A 19,055-nucleotide genomic window follows, 5' to 3' on the forward strand; every position below is an offset into this window, starting at 1 on the left:
GGAGCCGCCCCACGCGGCCTAGTCCGAGCGCGGTCCACACCTGGGGTGCTGAGGACCACCCTGGGGGTGGGGAGGGTTAGGAGAAGCCAGCTCGGTTCCTGGGGTGCGACTCAGCCGTCTTATGCTTGCACTCCATGATTTTCCCGTCTTCCTCTGCTCTACAACTTTCCCAGTTTTGCTGTTTATGCTTCCTCTCTTCGCTCCTGTGGGTGACGTGCTCAGCTCTATTTTCTGTTGTATCGCTGGGGGCTTGAGAACAGCTGAACACAGAGAAAGCTGGGGCGAGCAGAGAGGTCAAGACGCAGTGAGCAGAAGCCAAGAGCGGCAGGAACCGGACGCATTCTGCCGTGCCAGGGACCAGCTGTGCCAGCGCGCCCGCCACGCTGGGTTTGAACGCATAAAAGTGGATAATAGTAGCCTCTACATCATAGGAATTCTCCAAGCATTCAGTGAGGGGTACACATAAAGCACGAGGAAGACTATCTGACCTAGAAACTACTGCATCAGGGCGAGCCTTTTGTGGCTGTTGTTACAATGGAATAGAATATCTGGGGTCAAGAAATAACTATTTGAAAACACGGCTCTTTAAATAAAGTTCAACACGTTGGTAAAAAAGAAGAGAAACATATTTAGGATGACCTGGACGAGTCTTCACAATAGGCTTCCTAACCACCTCCCCTGGGCAGCCTGCGGGCCACTTCTGAGGACCTGTAGGAAGTAGGCCGAGTTCACGGGTTTCCCGAGCAGGTCCTATGGGGATAATACTCTCTGCAGAGCTATTCTTGCATCTCTGGCTGATTTCATCCAGGGAGGAATCCTTGAAATCGGATGGAAAAGAATCTTCTGCCGTTTCTTTATGGAAATATTTCACATAGCATGCCGCTGTGAGAGATGACTACATCAGGAGCAAAGGCTTCTATTTTCAGAGAAGTCTTTCCCCAGATCTGGGTCTCAGGACAAACTGCATAATTTAAAATTATTTTCAGATTGTGTGTGCATGCGTGCTAAGTTGCTTCAGTAGTGTCTGATTTTTTTTTTATGACCCTGTGGACTGTAGCCCACCAGGCTCCTGTCCGTGGGATTCTCCAGGCAGGAATACTGGAGTGGGCTGCCATTTCTTCCTCCAGGGGATCTTCCTGACCCAGGGATCGAACCAGCATCTCCTGCATCTCCTGCAATTGGGAGGTGGGCTCTTTACCACTAGTGTCACTTTACTTGGGGAGAAAAAGAAAGCAATGGATTTAAATTAGTAATTTTTTTTTTTAAAGAAGCATTCTCCCTCTCTTCTTCCTCCTCCTCCACACACATACACAGATCATTCTTCTCCATGGACTGGGAACACATTCTTTATCCACGACTGAATTCTCTGCTTTGTGGCAAAAAATATTTCTTCTATTCTAATGTCGCTTAGTGTTTGGGGTTAATTTGGTAGCAAATCAGCAATAGACAATTTGACATAACGAAAGTCAGGGTTTTGATCCATGTCAACATAATAAGGGCTCTTGGGAACTCAAGATAATAAGATCACTTTCACAGAGGACCTTCCTCTCCATGAGTTTAAAAATCACGCCCCCAGGAGCAGTAGATGACAAAAGGCCAAGTTGGGCTAATGCCTTGATGTTGATAGGATGTGCGCCTTGTCTGCAAGGAGTTGAAAGTGGCAGAGGGCATCCCATCTCTGAAAATAAACATTCTCTTGACTGGAGCTGCATACTTCATTGTCTACAAAACACAGGGATCTGAAGGTGAAAGTCAAACCTGAGATCGACCACAACACCGCCATCATCAACAGTGAGACCTGTGCTTAGCCATTCCACTGAAGGGCAAGAGCCAATTTTCTTAAAGGGGACATATTTCTTTACATTTTTAACTGACTCTGATTATATGAACTGTTACAGCCACATTTTTACACATATTTCAAACTCCTAAGAATCTGTACATAACCGAGGAAAGTGGTCTATTTTTTTATGAGAAATCCAACAGGTCAGCTGGCCAGGCTCATGTGAGTGAATCACTTAAGCTCAGCTGACATCAGAGGTGCCCGGGGAGCCAGAGAGACTGAGGGATGAGACCTGGGGTTCAGGCGGGGACACGGGCTCTGCAGGCTGAGGACAGTGCGCCTCTGCCAGTGCGGAGACGCTGCCCGTTTCTTCCACCCCAGGCTTCGCTTATCTGCCTGCTGACCTTCTTGCTCACGTGGTCTTTCTTCAAAAGGGTTCCCCACAACAGGTCGGATTTCTACTCCCTACAAAGCAAGCGTGCCTCAACTCCCTCCCTGGACTGAGGGCTTGGCAAGGCCAGCAGGTGGTCCAGCCACATAATTTCAGATGAATACCTGGACTCTGCTCACTGGGACCTTGGCAATCAGCACTGTCAGATTTCCCCAACTCTCAAAAGACAAGCTTCCCCCTTTTCTCGGGGTTTCTGGAGGAGCTGGGGGAACGGGGATGGCACTTTGAAGTTCATGTTTGCTTAATGCAAGGAAGAAGGGATTTTATTTTATTTTTTAACCTTAATTGGAGGCTAATTACTTTACAATATTGTGTTGGCTTTTGCCATACATTGACATGAATCAGCCATGGGTGTACATGTGTTTCCCCATCCTGACCCTCCCTCCCAGAGGAAGGGATTTTAATGCCAAACCAAGAAAACACAGTGACGTCTTTCCAAAGCCGTATGAGGCTCTGACCCAGCCTTTGGGACATCTGGAGCAGCTGCCTTTAGTTCCATCTTAGAAGCGAGCAGACAAAGGGCTGAGGTTACAGAGCAGAAGCGCAGCTCCGGGACCTTCAGCCCAGGTGCACGAGGTCACTGCCACTTTCTGGCAGGACAGAAACTCTCAGGGGTATCTTTCTACCCAGAAGACGACTCCACTGCTTCCAGGTCCCGGGGCCCCTCCTGCAGCTGGCAGTGTGTGCTGGGAGCCCACGGAAGGGGCCACGTACAGGCCTGGAGCGGGGCTCGCCTGCGGCCGTGGTCCCTGGCAGTGGCCCGAGACTGCTACACACGGGGCTCTCGGGGCCTCTTCCCGTCTGGCCTCTTAGCAGTTCTGTACCTGGTACTTGATGTTGTGTAACTTTACTTTGGTTGGGATCCCTTATGTGCTTCAGATGCCTGTTTGTCAGATCAAAACAGAACAGCATCAGTGTTACCGTTACTTTCTGATATCAAACAGAATGCAAACTGTAGCTCGAGGCCGCATAGGCTGAGTAGACGTGCCAATTAAATCTACCTCCAACGACCAATAACGCCGGTCATCAGGTCATCCCCCAACTTCTCAGCTGATCAATACCACCCCGACTATGTGCTTCGGAGGGCCCTCAACCTGAGGAGGATGAGTTACTTCAATAAAACGAAGGGTGTGGCGCTCAGTTCAGAGGCTGCCTAGCAGCTCTTGTTGGACTGAAGTGCAGAGCAAAGCGATGTCACCAAGAGGAGGCTGTGCTTGGAGCCGGAAGTGCCGACAGGAATCCTGGCCAACCACCAGCTGGACCAGAAGCAGGTTACTCCAAGTGCTAGTCTCAGGGTGCTCATCTCTGAAGCGGGCTGTGACTTACACCCCATCATTGTTATGACTACAAAATACGTTATGATATGTTCAAGTCCCCATATCAGACGCATAATAAGTTACTCACTAAATGTCTATAAGTGCAGTCAAAGGTTCACTCATTCATTGATAAATGAAATAGACATGGAAGCAGAAAGGAATATGCTAGAGACTGCACGGTAGGGTTTTAAAGACACACATAAACTGTGGTTATGTGGGATCTTTCCTTGTGGCTCAGATGGTAAAGTGTCTTGCCTATAATGCCGGTAGACCTAGGTTCAGTCCCTGGGTTGGGAAGATGCCCTGGAGAAGGAAATGGCAACCCACTCCAGTACTCTTGCCTGGAAAACCCCATGGACGGAGGAGCCTGGTGGGCTACAGTCCACGGGGTCTCAAAGAGTCAGACACGACTGAGCAACTTCAGTTAACCTTATAAACCATGGTGCTGGAGAAGACTCTTGAGAGTCCCATGGACTGCAAGGAGATCCAACCAGTCCATCCTAAAGGAAATCAGTCCTGAATACTCATTGGAAGGACTGATGCTGAAGCTCAAACTCCAATACTTTGGCCACCTGATGCGAAGAACTGACTCATTGGAAAAGGGCCTGATGCTGGGAAAGATTGAGGGCAGAGAGGAGAAGGGGACGACAGAGGATGAGATGGCTGGATGGCATCATGGACCCAAAGGATGTGAGTTTGAGCAAACTCTGGGAGATAGTGAAGAACAGGGAAGCCTAACAGGCTAAAGTCCATGGGGTCGCAAAGAGTCAGACAACTGAGCAACTAAACAGCAACAACAAAACAGAGGAACAAGGAAGGGATTTGAGTCCAGGGACCAAGGGGACAAAAACAGAAAGTGGCATGAGGCTGACTCCTGTGGAGTGAGAGAGCGCCTGGGAAGGGGCCTTTGGATGAGAAGGCGCGTAGGCTGAGTGGACACAGCCCGGAAGCTGGGTGGCGTTCAGACGTGCTGAGGTTAGTGGAGGGAACTGCAGGCAGAGAAGCAGAGGAAAGATGTCAAGGGCTAACCTGTGGACAGAGGGAGGGGACGGACCAGGGGCTGGCAGGGGCCTCGGGGGCCACGCTCACGGGTCTCGCAGGAGGCCTGCCCCGGGCTTCCGTCCTGGCTCAGGAATCCTAGCTCCGATAGCACCGATGATTCCACGTGAGCCTCACGTCAGCCCCGGGTTTGGATCTTGCTCTCTCCTTATCTTCAACGTTGGGCTGGTTGTGAAGGGAGCTGCAGTGGAAGCCGTGCTTGTTAGCGCTGCCCTGGAAGCCCCTCAAAATGCTTGGAAGTTTGATAGAAACGTGTGCAAGGGCCGTCATGCGATGAATCAAAGACACGCAGAGAGACGGTCAAACCCTGGCGTTCTGTTCATACTTGGGCTCCGGCTGTCCACAGCCCTGTGTTCATGGAGCAGGCTGACGCGACAGGCCCTGGGCCCCGGCGCTTGCCCCGAAGTGTGGGAACGTCCATTGTCTTGCTGTATGGAGGAGACAGAGCTACGGGGGACGATACTAACTTCCAGTGCAGACAGGCAGAAGCCTGAGCGGCTTCTGCATCTGGGCGCCTCAGCCCCGGCAGGGCGTCGACCTTGCCCCTGAGTATCCAGCAGCCTGGCAGGCGGTGCAGCGGGCCAAGCTGAGTCCTGGGAGCCGAAAGCCTCATGTGAGCAAAGAGTTGTGTCATCTCCACTGAAGGCTGTGCTATTCAGGTCTGGGAACCAGAGCTTCTCGATGACGAAATGCCACAGCTTTTGTTCTTTTGTCCCTCGCCAGCAGCTCCAGAAATACGTATTGGTCCATGCACAGTCTGAGCCGGACTGTGCAAAGTCATCGCCTTCCGGGAGGGCTGCCACTGCCTGCTGTCTCCTTCACATACAGCAAGAGAACAGACAGGAGCGCCTGCGAAGGCCCATGATGCCCTTTGCCGGCCCAGCCGGGAACCCCGAGGTCAGAGGCATCCTTAAGGATGCTGGATGCTGGGCGAGCAGCTCCCTCCTCCTCTCAGCCAGGAAGCAGCAGGTGGCCCCAGGGCAGGGCCGTGCTCCTGGACCTGGTCCTTCCTCCAGGACTGGTGATTCTCAAAAAGAAAACCCCTCCTCCTAGATCTGTGTAGAAGCGAGCGATGATGCCCAGGGCAGAGCCCTCTTAACCGCTCGCGAGCCTTGTGCTGGGGCCGCCCGTGAACAGCCTCTTCAGGAAGTTTCCACCCTCCCTGCCACCGACTTCCCCGAGGACTTGTCATTCCAGAGCACTGCAGAGGGGACGATCGTGGGGAGCAGCCTGCGAGGTCCCCGAGTGCCTGTGTTCGGGCAGGAGAGGAGGCCTGACACTCTATCCCGGGCGGGAACCCGAGCAGACAAGTCAGCTGGCCTCTCCCGGGGACCAGCTGGAAGGTAGGGGGTTGGAAACCCCCAGCCTGATGGGGGGGGTGTCTAAACAGTTCAGCCACCTTGGATAACCATCTGGCAGTTTCTCGCCAACTGAAACATACGTTTACTGTACGACCCAGTGATTCTACCTCTAGCTATTTACCCAAGAAAAATGGAAACATGTGCCTATAAGAAATTCTGTATGCAAACGCTCACAGTTTTATTCATAACAGCCTCAAGCTGGAAACCACTCAAATGTCACATGGCAAATGCATAAACAAGTGACTGTCTCTCCACTCACTGGGCCACTTCTCAGCAATAAAAGGAATGACCTACATGCGTCGGCAACAATGCAGGTGAAACTCAAAAGCAATTATGCTAACGAAGAATCCTGTCACCCAGGATTATGTAAGTATGACTCCATCCACAAGACAGTCTAGAAAAGGCAAAGCTAGAGGGGTGAATGCCAGGGCAACCATGGCGGGTGGAGGGCAGGAATGTGGGCTACTTTGGGGAGAGAGAAATCTTCCCTGTCTTGGTCGGGGAGGTGCTTCTATGATTGCACCCATCAGTCAAAACTTAATGAAAATTTCTCAGGGAAAAATATGGGTTTTACGATTAGTAAGTTATGCTGCAATGACCGGTATCTGCTTGTCTCTCCAGGGTCTGGATGGCCACCCGTCCTGCTACCCCTGAGTCCTGCTTTTCTGGACGAGGCTACTACCCTTGACGTTTAATCTGTGCCAATGTCACCAGCATAAATGAGGGAGGCAGCTTCGTGTCCAGCTCCCAGTGAGGACAGCCTAGAGCACAGAGAAGGTGACGTGAAGGCAAAGCAGAAGAGACGATGCAGCAGGTGACTCGCGTGGCCTCCCTGCTGTCCATCCCGGCTAGAACAGACGGGCTCGTGGGGGTGCAGTAGGGTGGAGTGGATGCCCTGCTGCAAACGCTGGGGGGCTTGGCCTCGACGGGAGTCTTTGGGAAGAGGTCTGTGAGTGGGAGCAGTGCTGACCTCAGGGAAGCAGACAGAGGCTTCTCAGGTGACCGGTTCTCAGGCCCGGCTGAAAGGGTTCCACGTGCTTGCCTCTAACTCTGCGTGACTGAGAACCCGGCCTGTGACTCTTCAGAAGAGACAGAGCAACAGAGCTCCGGTCAGTCCGTCAGTCGCTCAGTCGTGTCTGACTCTGCGACCCCACGGACTGCAGCACCTGTCCATCACCAACTACCAGAACTTACTCAAACTCACGTCCATCAAGTCGGTTATGCCATCCATCCATCTCATCCTCTGTCGTCCCCTTCTCCTGGCTCCAATCTTTCCCAGCATCAGGGTCTTTTCCAATGACTCAGCTCTTTGCATCAGGTGGCCAATGTACTGGAGTTTCAGCTTCAACATCAGTCCTTCCAATGAACACCCAGGACTGATCTCCTTTAGGATGGACCGGTTGGATCTCCTTGCAGTCCAAGGTACTCTTGAGAGTCTTCTCCAACACCACAGCTCAAAAGCATCAGTTCTTCGGCTCTGGAGCTCACCAATGGGAACAGGCAACTCCAGGCTGAGACACCAGGTGGCGCTCACGTCAAGCTCCAGCCCAGACAGACCCCATCGCATCTCCGTGGTTCGGATGTCGGGGCTCTAGGGCCTTTACTGCCTATCATTAAGTAAATCTCCAAGGACACTGTCAGTCAGAGACCTGCCTGTATCTCTCTGCTGAGAGGACAAGGAAATCCAGCTCGTCGCTTCTTTCCAGAAACAGAAGTTTCTCAGCTTCAAAGAGGATCCTGGGGTCACTGGTGCTGACCGGCAGTGAGGAAGGTGGCAGGACCGGCTGACGCCAGGTCCTGGAACTAGAAACGGAGTCACGGAACAATGCTCTCTTGAGGTCCCGTCCTCCCAGACTGTGGTCTGAGTGACTTGGGGGTGAGGCCCAGGCCTGCTTCTCCTTATACTCCACAATCTCATTTAATTCATTGTGTCAGTCAACATCAACGCGCGCCCTCCCACGCTGGGAAGAGTTCAAGGACGCGAACCTGCAAGTTTAGGTTCCCCAAGGCGCCTGATGAAATGACGCACCCCCACCTTTTCACCTCATTTCCAAACGGGTTTGCTTGTTTGAAAGTCTTTAGACTTGGCGGGGGGCAGTTTTTAAAGGGCAGAAAAGGACTCAAAGGAAAGGAGTGGTTGAAACAGGCCCCCTTTGACTGTGGCTGACGGCTTGTCTCCCAACAGCTCAGACCTGCAGAGGCAGCCTCTCCGGCAGTTATTCTTCGGCATCCCTGTTCTCACCCCAGGCCACAGACAACTGGGACACGGCCAAGCCCCTCCCAGCAAACCCCACTCTCTGACACCTAAGAATTCAGGACAGCAATGGATCAGGCAGTAAATGCATATTAAAACATTTCTAAACGCGCTGTCCAGAAAAAATTACATATTGACAACAAAAGAGCAATTTAAAGCAAGCATACATTTCAGCCTGAAATGGGAGGCAATCTGACTCCAGAAGCTCGGGGAGGCTGGAGGCAGTTTAAGAGGAGAGGGTGTTGATGTCAGGCCTCGAAGGATCAGAAGGATTCGGACGCAAGACGCATGGTGAGCGGCACGTACGTTTCTGGCGTCAGGGTTGTGGGGGTGGGATAAAGGGCAGAGCGAGCCAAGGTGGGACCACCGTCTGTCTGCGTGTGGTGGCAGCACATCACTGAAACGGTGCTTCAGGGAAGACTGCTTCCCGGCACCTGGAGCATCACGTGCATCTCCCCCCCCACCCCCCCGCAGGTGAGACTCACGGATCGCAGCACCCTCCCCCAAAGAGCGCCAGCACAGCTTTAAACTCAGAGCTCCAGGAAGCCCTTAGGATTGAGCAGGGCTGGCCCCGAGTAGGAAATTTACTTTCTGTCCAGGGGTAGGGAAACTGTGGGGAGAGTGACTAATTAGATTTGCCTGCATAATGGGAGGCCTTGGCTCCCCTCCGAAGGAAGCCTGTAGGACTTCGGGCACACCAAAACAGGCACTTACACGCACCATTTCAATATTCTACAGAACTTCATAACCTTTCCATGAACCCCATGAGTCAGGCATTTTATTTCCATTATATAGACAGAGCAACAGTGCCCAGAGAAGCAAAGTAACTCTTCCATGATTACACAGGTAAAGAGGCTGACTGCGGATTTATTCCCACATCGATTTGATTCTAAAGCTCATTCTTTTGCTAGTGCTTGCTAACTGCTTGTAATTCAGGGGAAGAAGAAGGGAGAGAAGGGGGGAGACCTTTTGGGGAGGGAGCAGGAGAAGCTGCTTAGCTAAGATCCAGCCCCGCAGGTCTCGGAGCTGTCCCCAGTGCTGAGATTCTGGGACGGCCAGTAACGGTAGGATCCTGCCCTATCAGTCTCTAAGTCCTGTCTGACTCTTCCGGGACCCCCTGGACTGTAGCCCACCAGGCTCCTCTGTCCCTGGGATTTCCCAGGCAAGAATCCTGGAGTGGGTAGCCATTTCCTTCCCCAGGGGATCTTCCCGACCCAGGGATGGATCTTGCATCTCCTGCGTTGGCAGGCAGATGCTTTACCACGGGGCCGCCTGGGAAGTCTTGCAGGCCTTGCTAGAGGCACGTAAAACGCCGCTCTAAGGACTCTCTTTCTGTTATATTTCGGCCTCATGTTGGCCCTTCCTAAAGATACACAGACAATCCTGTTCACGCAACTCCTGGCAGCTCTGCAGAGCGAGTGAGTCCAGCAAGCAGCGTCCTCGGGAAGGAAGTGTTGGGCCACGGACACTGCTGGGGATTCTCACTGCCGGCCTCACGAACTCGCTACCTTGCATCTCCTCACGCATCAGGCTCGACTCACAACACGCACAGGCTGCCGAAGATTTATTAGAGGGGCATGGGATATAAAGCCTTGACACCCCTCTTCACCTTCTGAGCGAACACCAGACACCCACTGTCACAGCCGGCTGTTATACCCCGAGCCCTCCCGCATCGCACGCCTGCCCTGCTCCCCGCCAGGCCTCCTAACCGACTCCAAGCCCTACTTACCCCTTTCCTGCCCTCCGCTCTACACACACGCACAAACTAATCTCAGCCTGCCGTCGGCACCACGCCTCTCTTAGGCTCGGGGTTCAGCGTGTTCTTCCTGTGAGACCCATGGCACTCAGCTGGGGTTTAGGTCTTCCACACTCCAGGTTCACCCCAAACCCACCCACGCAGAGTCCCAGGAGAACGGCCCTGCTCAGGCCTGGCCTGGCACCCCACTAATTCCAGGAAGATGCTGGTTCACTGAAAAGGTCAAGCTTGTTTAATGATTCACCCGACCTGGAATCTCTCCTCTCAGTCTCCATCTATTAAACCAAACAAAATGAAACTTGCTCAACTATAAGGCTCCACTCAAGCCAGACTTCCTTTCTGAGATTCTTTACGGCATCTCTTCTTTTGTGTTCAGTGTTTAAAATACCCATTTGAGGCATTTAATTTTATATTGCTATATAAGTAACGAGATCCAACCAGTCCATCCTAAAGGAAATCAGTCCTGAATATTCACTGGAAGGACTGGTGTTGAAGCTGAAGAAATTCCAATACTTTGGCCACCTGATGCAAAGATTTGACTCATTTGAAAAGACCCTGATGCTGGGAAAGACTGAAGGTGGGAGGAGACAGAGGATGAGATGGTTGGATGGCATCACCGACTCAATGGACACGAGTTTGAGTAAACTCCAGGAGTCGGTGATGGACAGGGAGGCCTGGCGTGCTGCAGTCTATCGGGTTGCAAAGAGCCGGACACGCCTGAGCGACTGGACTGAACTGAACTGATAGGGCTGTGTCCTTCCTTTTCAACAGGATTCTGAACTCCTTAAGGGCAGACACCATGCTTTGTTGCCCAATACAGCGTTTCAGTGTTGCCTTTATCTTTTCCGCTTCCACTGGAAGTGAAACAAGAAAGTGTTAGAAATTAATTGCAGCAAGCAAGCTTGAGATGAGATTAAAAAAAGAACTTATTGAGCACTGAGAATTGCAGATTATTGGGGCTATAGACATCACTTTTAAGACAGAAGTGAAAATCACATGGGCATTTTAATCACCCAAGTGTCATGAAATAGGTCTTAGCTTTGAAAAATTTTTAAAGGGAATTTTATTATGGTAGGGATTATATCATTCCTCTCCTTGTAACAGAAAGGATTTGAGCTGGGCTAGAAAGTAAAGTCTGATAAGATTTAATTATGAGACTACAAATACATATTGGGGACATATTATAATATGAAGAAATAACATTCCCAGGCAGTCACTTGGAGCGAAATTCTCTGCTGTGCACTGCACATGTATCATTGCCCTTAATTCTTATCGGGTGCCTATGAAGTGGGCACTGTTGTTAACATCTTTATAAAAACGTGGGCACGAAGCTCCGGAGAAGAACAGTGGCTCTCAAGGTCACACAGCCTAGAGGCAGCTGCCAGCTGGGACTCGCATTCGGGTCTCCGTGACCCCAGGCCTCAGTCTGTAACTCCTGAGTCACGAGGTCAGGCAAGGTGCTGGGCGCTGTGGTGTGCTCTCAACCTAGGTGTCCATTTTCTAAATAAACGGAATGCTCTTCTATGTCCCAGCCTATAAGTTAGAGAGTAACCCTGGGCAGAAGGAATCTATGTCTCAGTTCATTATTTTCACAGATGTGACCTCATAAGTCAGCCAGAATTCCAAAGGAATCCAATTTGTGCAGTTTGTTTGGTAAAGGTAAATAAGCAAGGTTAGGGCAACAATATCCACAGAAGATGACCTGACATGTGCCCCAAAATAGCTTCACATTCTTCTCAGTTTCTGTTCTATTATCGCTCTATTTGCCAAACCCCAAAATGCCAATGCTACCTAATTAAGGGGCATGCCAAATTTTTCTTAAAATTGGAGTCTGTTATGGAAGGATTGAGTTTCTCCAGCCCATATGATTTCCAGAATGATCCTACTAGATATGAAAAATTGAGAATCACATAGAAATATAATTTTTTAAAGAAAAACACTGAAGTCGAAGGGAAAACTAACCCAAGAAAAAACTCATGTCAGAAAAACTTAAGAAACAGCACATCTATCAAAAACCGCTATGAAAACACACGACAGACCCTTAATAGAGAACATTTAGCTGGCTACCATCTCTATCAATCTCTCTCATGAAGCGCTGCTTTATTTGGCTGTAGTTCCGATATAAACACTTAGTAAAGTACTTTATGATAAAAAATAACTAGCTTTAATTCTGGCTTACTAAACAAATCTGTGTAAAAGACACATGTCCTCTGAGAACACAGCTTTTGAAAATTTAGTACGTGAAAGTCAAACACCCCTACCACGAGGCCCTAGATCCTTGAGCAGATGAGAATTCAGCCAGCTCGGGGTTCTCATATGACTCGAGCCAGTGCATGCACCCTGGGGTCTACCCCAGGCTCCAGCTGCGGAGGTCAGACCTGGGGATGGAGGGGCTTAAACACAGGTCGGGGGGCCTCCTTCTCGCTCATGAGAGAGACAGAAGAGAGGGCACACCCACCCCAGATTCTTCCATCACTAGGAAAAAGGAAGGAAGCCAGAGTTTAGAGGGTGCTGAAAAATTAATTCGGGTCATCTCTGTGATTGTTCGGAAAGCCTGAAGCTAAGGGAGAAAATCTAAGTTATAAATGCCAAGTAATCCCATCCTGCAGATTGAATGGCCTTGGACTGGAAGTGAGGGACTGCGGGGAGAGAGGGATGAGAGGAGAGGTGAGAAAAAGGGAGAAAAACATACATGTCTGTGTCTTCAGAAATATCAAGAGGAGCTCGCATATGTTCTGCCCTATGAGTAAATGCTAATTTAAATGTTTTCATAGAGACGTTTCTATTTAAAGAGACAACTGTGCTTTCCTCACCCGCCCAAGCCCGCCTCCAGGCTCAGCCACCAGGCAGGGCCCTGGCACAGCTGACTGGGCTCCACGAGCCTCCTTCGGACACTGAAGCTGCAAAAGCCCAAGGCCTTAAGGCTCACCCCGTTTGGAATCCACTGTCTCATTAATACAAAGAAGACTTTGACGATACTCCAAATTCATTCACTTAATGTTCATAAATGACAAGGAAATCAACCCTGAATATTCACTGGAAGGACTGACGCTGAAGCTGAAGAGCCACTACTTTGGCCACCTGATGCAAAGAACTGACTGTTTGGAAAAGACCCTGATGCTGGGAAAGATTGAGGGCAGGAGGAGAAGGGGATGACAGCGGGTGAGATGTTGGATGGCATCACCGACTCGATGGACATGGGTTTGAGCAAGCTCCGGGAGATGATGAAGGACACGGAAGCCTGGCGAGCTGCAGTCCACGATGGGGTCACAAAGAGGCAAAGAGTGGGACATGACTGAGTGACTGACCACCAACAACAAAATGATCTTATGATAAAGAGGAGGACTTGGGTGGTCAAACAATGAACGCCATTCTTGGAGATGCTTCAGTTTACGTGATGATGAGATGAATCATAGAGGTCCTCACCCACCAGAGGCTGTTTCCCATAAATGCAGCAAGTATTCTATCACATCTTTCAATCCTATGAAAGTCTTTATGTAACTGAGCAGGACCCTATGGGGCCTTCCTGGAAGAGACCCCTCCCCAAGCCATGTGCTCCACCAGCCTCTTGTCTGTAGAAAAACTGTAGCCTGCCTAGGTTTTCATCAAGTTCCCAAGAGTAAATTTAATCTGAGAAGTAAGAAGATGCAAAAAGAAACGAAAAAAGCCAAACAAGGCGACATAATAATAGTTTAGCCATTAATCAAAGTCAAGGACTTTTAGCTCCTCCTGGAGGGCTAAGGATCGTATTCCGAGCCACATCCTCTGGGCTGTCTTGCAGATACTGACGCCCCCACCAGGCGGGAGAAGTTAACCGTATGCAGCACACAAGCACAGCGGCCCCAGAGCAGTTGGAACCAAAAGGACATGTTGACGCTTACTCCCCTCACCACCAGTCCATCAGAAGACCGTCCGTGAGCTGGTTACATAACCCACAATCCCCCTCCCTCACCCTGTCTTTAAAAACCCTTTCCTGAAGCCTGCGGGAATCTGGGCCTTTGAAGCACCAGCTGTCTGAACTCCTTGCTTGGCGCCTGCAATCAACGTGCACTTTCCTTCCCCACAGCCTGGTGTCAGCAGATTGGCTTTACTGCGCTTGGGCAAGCAAACCCACGTTTGGTTCGGTAACACTTGGGAAAGCAATGCATCAGCACCGTTAAAAGTCTGATATCTGCAGCTACAGTGTAACACCCACGGGGTGTTTGAGGTGGATGGTGACCCCAGGCTGTGTTGGTGTCCAGGTCTCCTGGACACCGGCCGTGAGAAGACAGGACGGAGGAAGACAACGATTTTCTTGCAAGACTGACGCGCTAGGGTGAACACGCATGAGACCCAATCAATACGTGAAGGCAGTGCTGATTACCGTGATTGTTTAAAAACACAGAAAGCAGCTCACTCTCTGCTGACATCCTCTATGGGGGGATTATCACCTTCACCGTGAGCACTGAAACCAAGCCTTCAGCACAGACCACCTTGTCCTCAGGTTTGCGGTCCATCTGGCAAACTCTCATGCCAGGAGAACATATTTCAAATGCTAACTGATGCAGTAAAATATGTACACCATGTGTCAAGCACAAAACGCTCTTAGAGTTTTGAGCTTTACAAATTTATCCTTCATCTAGGATAAATTCTATTGCTCCCAGAGGGGTAGATAAATCTCAAGGCATAATTACACCCCTGCTGGCAGTGACCTTTGAAGGTGCATATCTGCTTGAAAAATAATAGAATACTCCCTCCTCTGTGAAAGACATTTGAGTTTCTATCTGAACTAAGCTTTAAATAAAACATGCCCATGGATACTTTATTTTCATGACAGGGGGTCATCTTTAGTTTCTTGGGGCTTGATTTTTCTAATATTCTAACAGAAGCGATTAATCACATTTTGCCGCATATTTACAGGCATCCTTTATTTATTTGACGTCCAAAATGAAGTTATTTTCTCCATGCTTGTTTTCCAAGGATATGCCCATATTCTACCCAACTTAGCTGTGAAACATCCATTCTGTGATCAATGCTCTCCTACAGAACAATATTTTTTTATCAACTCCTGCTGTTTATTTGCATTTGCTTAGGAAAATTAGGATGCCTCCCCCTAAGTCGTCAAGGGAAACCACACAATATTGCCAGCAGCACAACCCAATGTCTTTGAACATTTCCTGAGTACCTCACCTTGCCAAAAAAAAAGTGAGAGAAACCGTGGAGGGTAGAGATGAGGACAAGAAGGAGGGCGGCGTGGGGGTGTGGGGAGGGGGACTGTAGGGGGGTGTGGGGAGGGGAGGAAGGAGGAGGGAGGCGGGGGGAGAAAGAAAAACCAGAAACAGAGGCAAGGAAACACCATCCTTGCCTCACTTTCCTTGTTCTGCAACTGGTTTTCCATGCACCAACTCCACAAATGGCTTCATCCAACTTTAACCTCGAATCAACACCCCTGGATTCCAGAGATGAGCCCTTGATAACACACCCCGCTGTGTATACCCAGAGCTGAAAACTCTGCAAAATCATGCACTCACATCTTTTCCTTCCCACTCACACTTCTGGGTCCCAAATCTTCCCATTTTGAGAAACAAGATGCGCTTAGGGTGCTTCCCTTTCTATTGTGTATATAAACTGGGAACCCTCCTGGGGGCCAGCAGGTGAATCACCAAGCTCCAGAGGGTCTGCAGGTGATTACAAAGCATAGGGGTGCGGGGTTCGTGATTGGGGGCAGACAGCATCTTGCCCTGCAGGACTTGGAACCTGGAGGCCAGAGCAGGAGGTGTCGGAGCTTCTCTGGGAAGGGGGCTTCACTAACAGGCGAGCAGCTGGACTCAGTGACACCCCCACCCCCACCCCGGGGCCTGGGGGCACCCCAGAGGTTCCCACAGCCTCAGGACACCTCACTGTCAAAAGCTAAGGTGCCATATTTCCTGCCCTAGGAATTAAGCAACCAGTCAGCATTCCACTCTGCTCTGTTCTGCAGATTTCTCATTAGAAGAAAATGAAAGAACCATCTTACCCATGAGGGATTTTGCTCAGGACATAATATCCAGTATAGGAGTGTTGATATATCTGAAACAGACACACAAAAAAACAAGAAACAAAAAAAACAAGCATTGAGATCATGGTTGTGATTATATTTTTCAAATCACTGAGAATCCTAATAAACAAGCCTGGACCAAAAGCATGTAGTCAGGAGACCAGGCAGCCAAGTCTTTTATTTACTCAGGAAGTTAATTTGCATACCATGTCAGTCTTATTTCTACCATTTGCATGTGGTTTACTGGGTAGCCAGAGGCTTGGTGTCATTTCCATGACTACCTGGTTTATGATTAAAAAGGGGCAAATATTTCCAGCTCAACTAATGTAGCTCAGAACTAACATGGACGCTGCTCATCGGAGGCTTCCTGACAGCCAGCTGGACCAGAGATGGGGAGACCCAGGCCCGGTGGCAGGTCCCTGAAATCTCCGGCAGAGTCCACTCTATACCCTCAGTGAGCTCTAATTCTGGAGCCAAGATAGGCTTACCTGGGCAAACTCTTGTCCCCTGGACAATTCAATGTGCATGTTTTAGTTATAAATTAAGAGCTCATTGCAAGGGGAACATGGCTTTCAAAACTAAGGTAACAAAAACAACAATATAGCATTTCCAAACTCCTGTAACCCTCAAGTCTCAGATGTCGCTCTTCAATTCTTAGGAGATTGCTCCCCAACCCATAAATGCAGTGACTAGAATGCAAGGATCACCCCCAAAGAGAACATGGCCTCCGTCCTCTCTAGCTTTCTGGAGAGAGACCCTATGGGGGTGTGGAATGTGATGGGTCAGTTATCCTGCAAGGATGAAGTGAGAACCGTATTTCGCTTCCCTTTCTCTGGAAACTTCTGAGGGGTGGCACCATGTGTGGGCCAGTGCTCACTGACTAGCATTTTAAAACCAGCTTTCTAAAGATAACAGGTGAGGGACATGCAAGCTGAGAAAAACAGGGCTACCGCAGGGTGTGTGCAATATGGACATGCTTGATGCTGAGGACAGCCGTGAGCCTGCAAAGGAAAATGGGGGAGGGTCTGCTAACACCCCCGACTTCACACCAGGTCTGGGCCTCCGGGTTAACCTCAAGGAGGTCACAGTTATTTGGCAAGAAAGGACCCAGATATAAAAATAAAAAACAGCACTTAGTTCCCAAAGAAGTTTCGCTTCCAGTGACCCCAGGACTCCTGGACTAGACCCCTGGGCCCTGGGGTGGTGTGCTCTAGGCCAGGGGATGGTCATCCAGCTGGGGGTCTAGTCGAAACTCTGGTCCCGGTGCGAAGAAACAGCTCCCGAGGAGCAAAGTCGTGACAAGGAACACCACGCGCTCCTGGAGCAATCCGAGCAGGATCCCCCAGGACCGAGCTGCTGTTCTGAAGGGCTGCAGCGCGGCTCCGCCAGGAGAAGACGGAGCGGCCGGGGTCCCAGCCCCTGTGTCCTGAGCAGACTGACGCTCAGAGAGCCTCTCGGAGGCCTGAGAGCTTTGACAGAGGGTGCCTCTGTGAACAGACACCGGAGCGGAAGCTGGGTGGACGCGTTTCGGTTTCTCTATGGTTACGGCGTCTGCGCTGGGCTGTTCGGTCTCTCCAACGCCGCCCTTTCATGCTGCATGCCTCACTGCATTTTCACGGTGACCCCAGGCAGGAGCCTCTGTCTGCTGAGATGGGAAAGTGAGGCCCTGCAAGGGGCGTGCAGGATGGAGCAGCGACGGAGGCCCAAGGAGAGGAGGTGGGCCGGGTCCTGACTCAGTGACCCCGGCGGGGTCGGAAAAGATGGCCCGAGGCTTCTGAGCACAGGCTGGACGCGGTACTGAGGCCTCCCAGCTCCCTCTCGGGCCGTTTGCCCTGGGGGAGGATGGCTGTCAGATTGTGAAGACACTCGAGTAACCGTGTGGAGAAGGGCCGAGGTTCTTCCCCATGAGGTGACCACGAGCCAGCAAGGCACTGAGAAGCTTGGAATTGCTTCTTCTCCCCCAGTCAGGCCTTCAGACGACGCGGCCCTGACTAACAACCTCACGAGAGAACGCGGGCCGGGGCCACTCAGCTCTAAGCTGCTCCTGAATTACTGACCCACAGTAACCGTGAGACAGGAAGGACTGGTTGCCTTAAGCCGCTAAGTTTCAGATAGTTTCTCACACAGCAAGAGGTAAATAATACATCTGGTTTAAACCCAGATGATAAAGATTAACTATTAAATCAGAAGTGGACAGACTTTTGAATTTCTGGATTCCCTCCCTACACACTTTCAGCCACTTCTAAAACACACAGGCAAATTACCTATCAAAGAGTGTCTGTACAGAAGAGGTGAGGGGTGGGGGGCGTCATGGACCAAAGCACTTGGGAAAAGCCTTTGAGGCTACCAGAGAGAATGGTCCACAGCACAGGAGATGAGGTGGTCGTGACGCTGATGGGGGAGTGGGTAGCATTTCTGGAGCACATTCTACGCCCGAGGCAGTATGCCAGCTCCTCAGCATTCGTGAATGCGTTCAATCTGTATGAGCTAGGTATTATTAGCCTATCTTTTGGATAGGAAAACTGAATCAAACCCAAGTCATACTTGAGATCTGTTTCTCTCTAAGCACATACTGGAAATTGCCTGAACAAAGGGTACAGCTCTTAATTCTCAAGTTACAATTCCAAGTTGCTTGTTGTCAACTGAAAAACCCAGGATACCAACAGCTATAATACATATGCAAAGTAAGGACACGTGCTGTCTTGCTTGGTTGAAGCCCTATTTATTTGACCCATCTGGAAACACTGATTTCAGTTCATTCTCTGGTTATGACATTCCCAAACCCCTAGACTTACATCTTCATACCTCTTTAAATATACCTGCAAATGACCCTGAAATTCAACTCGGTGGAGATCTGAGTGGAACCAAACAGAAAAAGGAAGACAAAACTAAAATAACCTAATAAGGACAATAGAATAAAAATGATGAGAGAGCTATCCATTTACAGTTCTGCATCTGTTCTGTCAGGCAGAAAGAAAAAAACAAGCCTACATGGGTGGGAAATGTAACAGAACATCTAGAAAATGAAACCACTAATTAGAAAGATTCAAACAAGATGAAAT

At 50.1% G+C, this 19,055-nt stretch overlaps 1 protein-coding gene across 6 annotated transcripts in view; it reads right to left on the minus strand.

Moving 5' to 3' along the window:
• Nucleotides 1-19,055, minus strand: part of DPP6 (dipeptidyl peptidase like 6) — a 1,052,271-nt gene that overhangs the window by 183,113 nt on the left and 850,103 nt on the right. For all 6 annotated transcript variants that reach the window (XR_011482010.1, XM_070450430.1, XM_070450574.1 and 3 more), the window contains exon 6: nt 15,973-16,025. Coding sequence is in view for 5 of the 6 variants with exons in the window: in XM_070450430.1 (XP_070306531.1) it covers nt 15,973-16,025 (53 nt within the window). In the remaining variant the exon portion in view is untranslated. The remainder of the gene's footprint in view (nt 1-15,972; nt 16,026-19,055) is intronic.

Source organism: Odocoileus virginianus, chromosome 1 (genome assembly GCF_023699985.2).
Source record: "Odocoileus virginianus isolate 20LAN1187 ecotype Illinois chromosome 1, Ovbor_1.2, whole genome shotgun sequence".
Classification (NCBI taxonomy): Eukaryota; Metazoa; Chordata; class Mammalia; order Artiodactyla; family Cervidae; genus Odocoileus; species Odocoileus virginianus.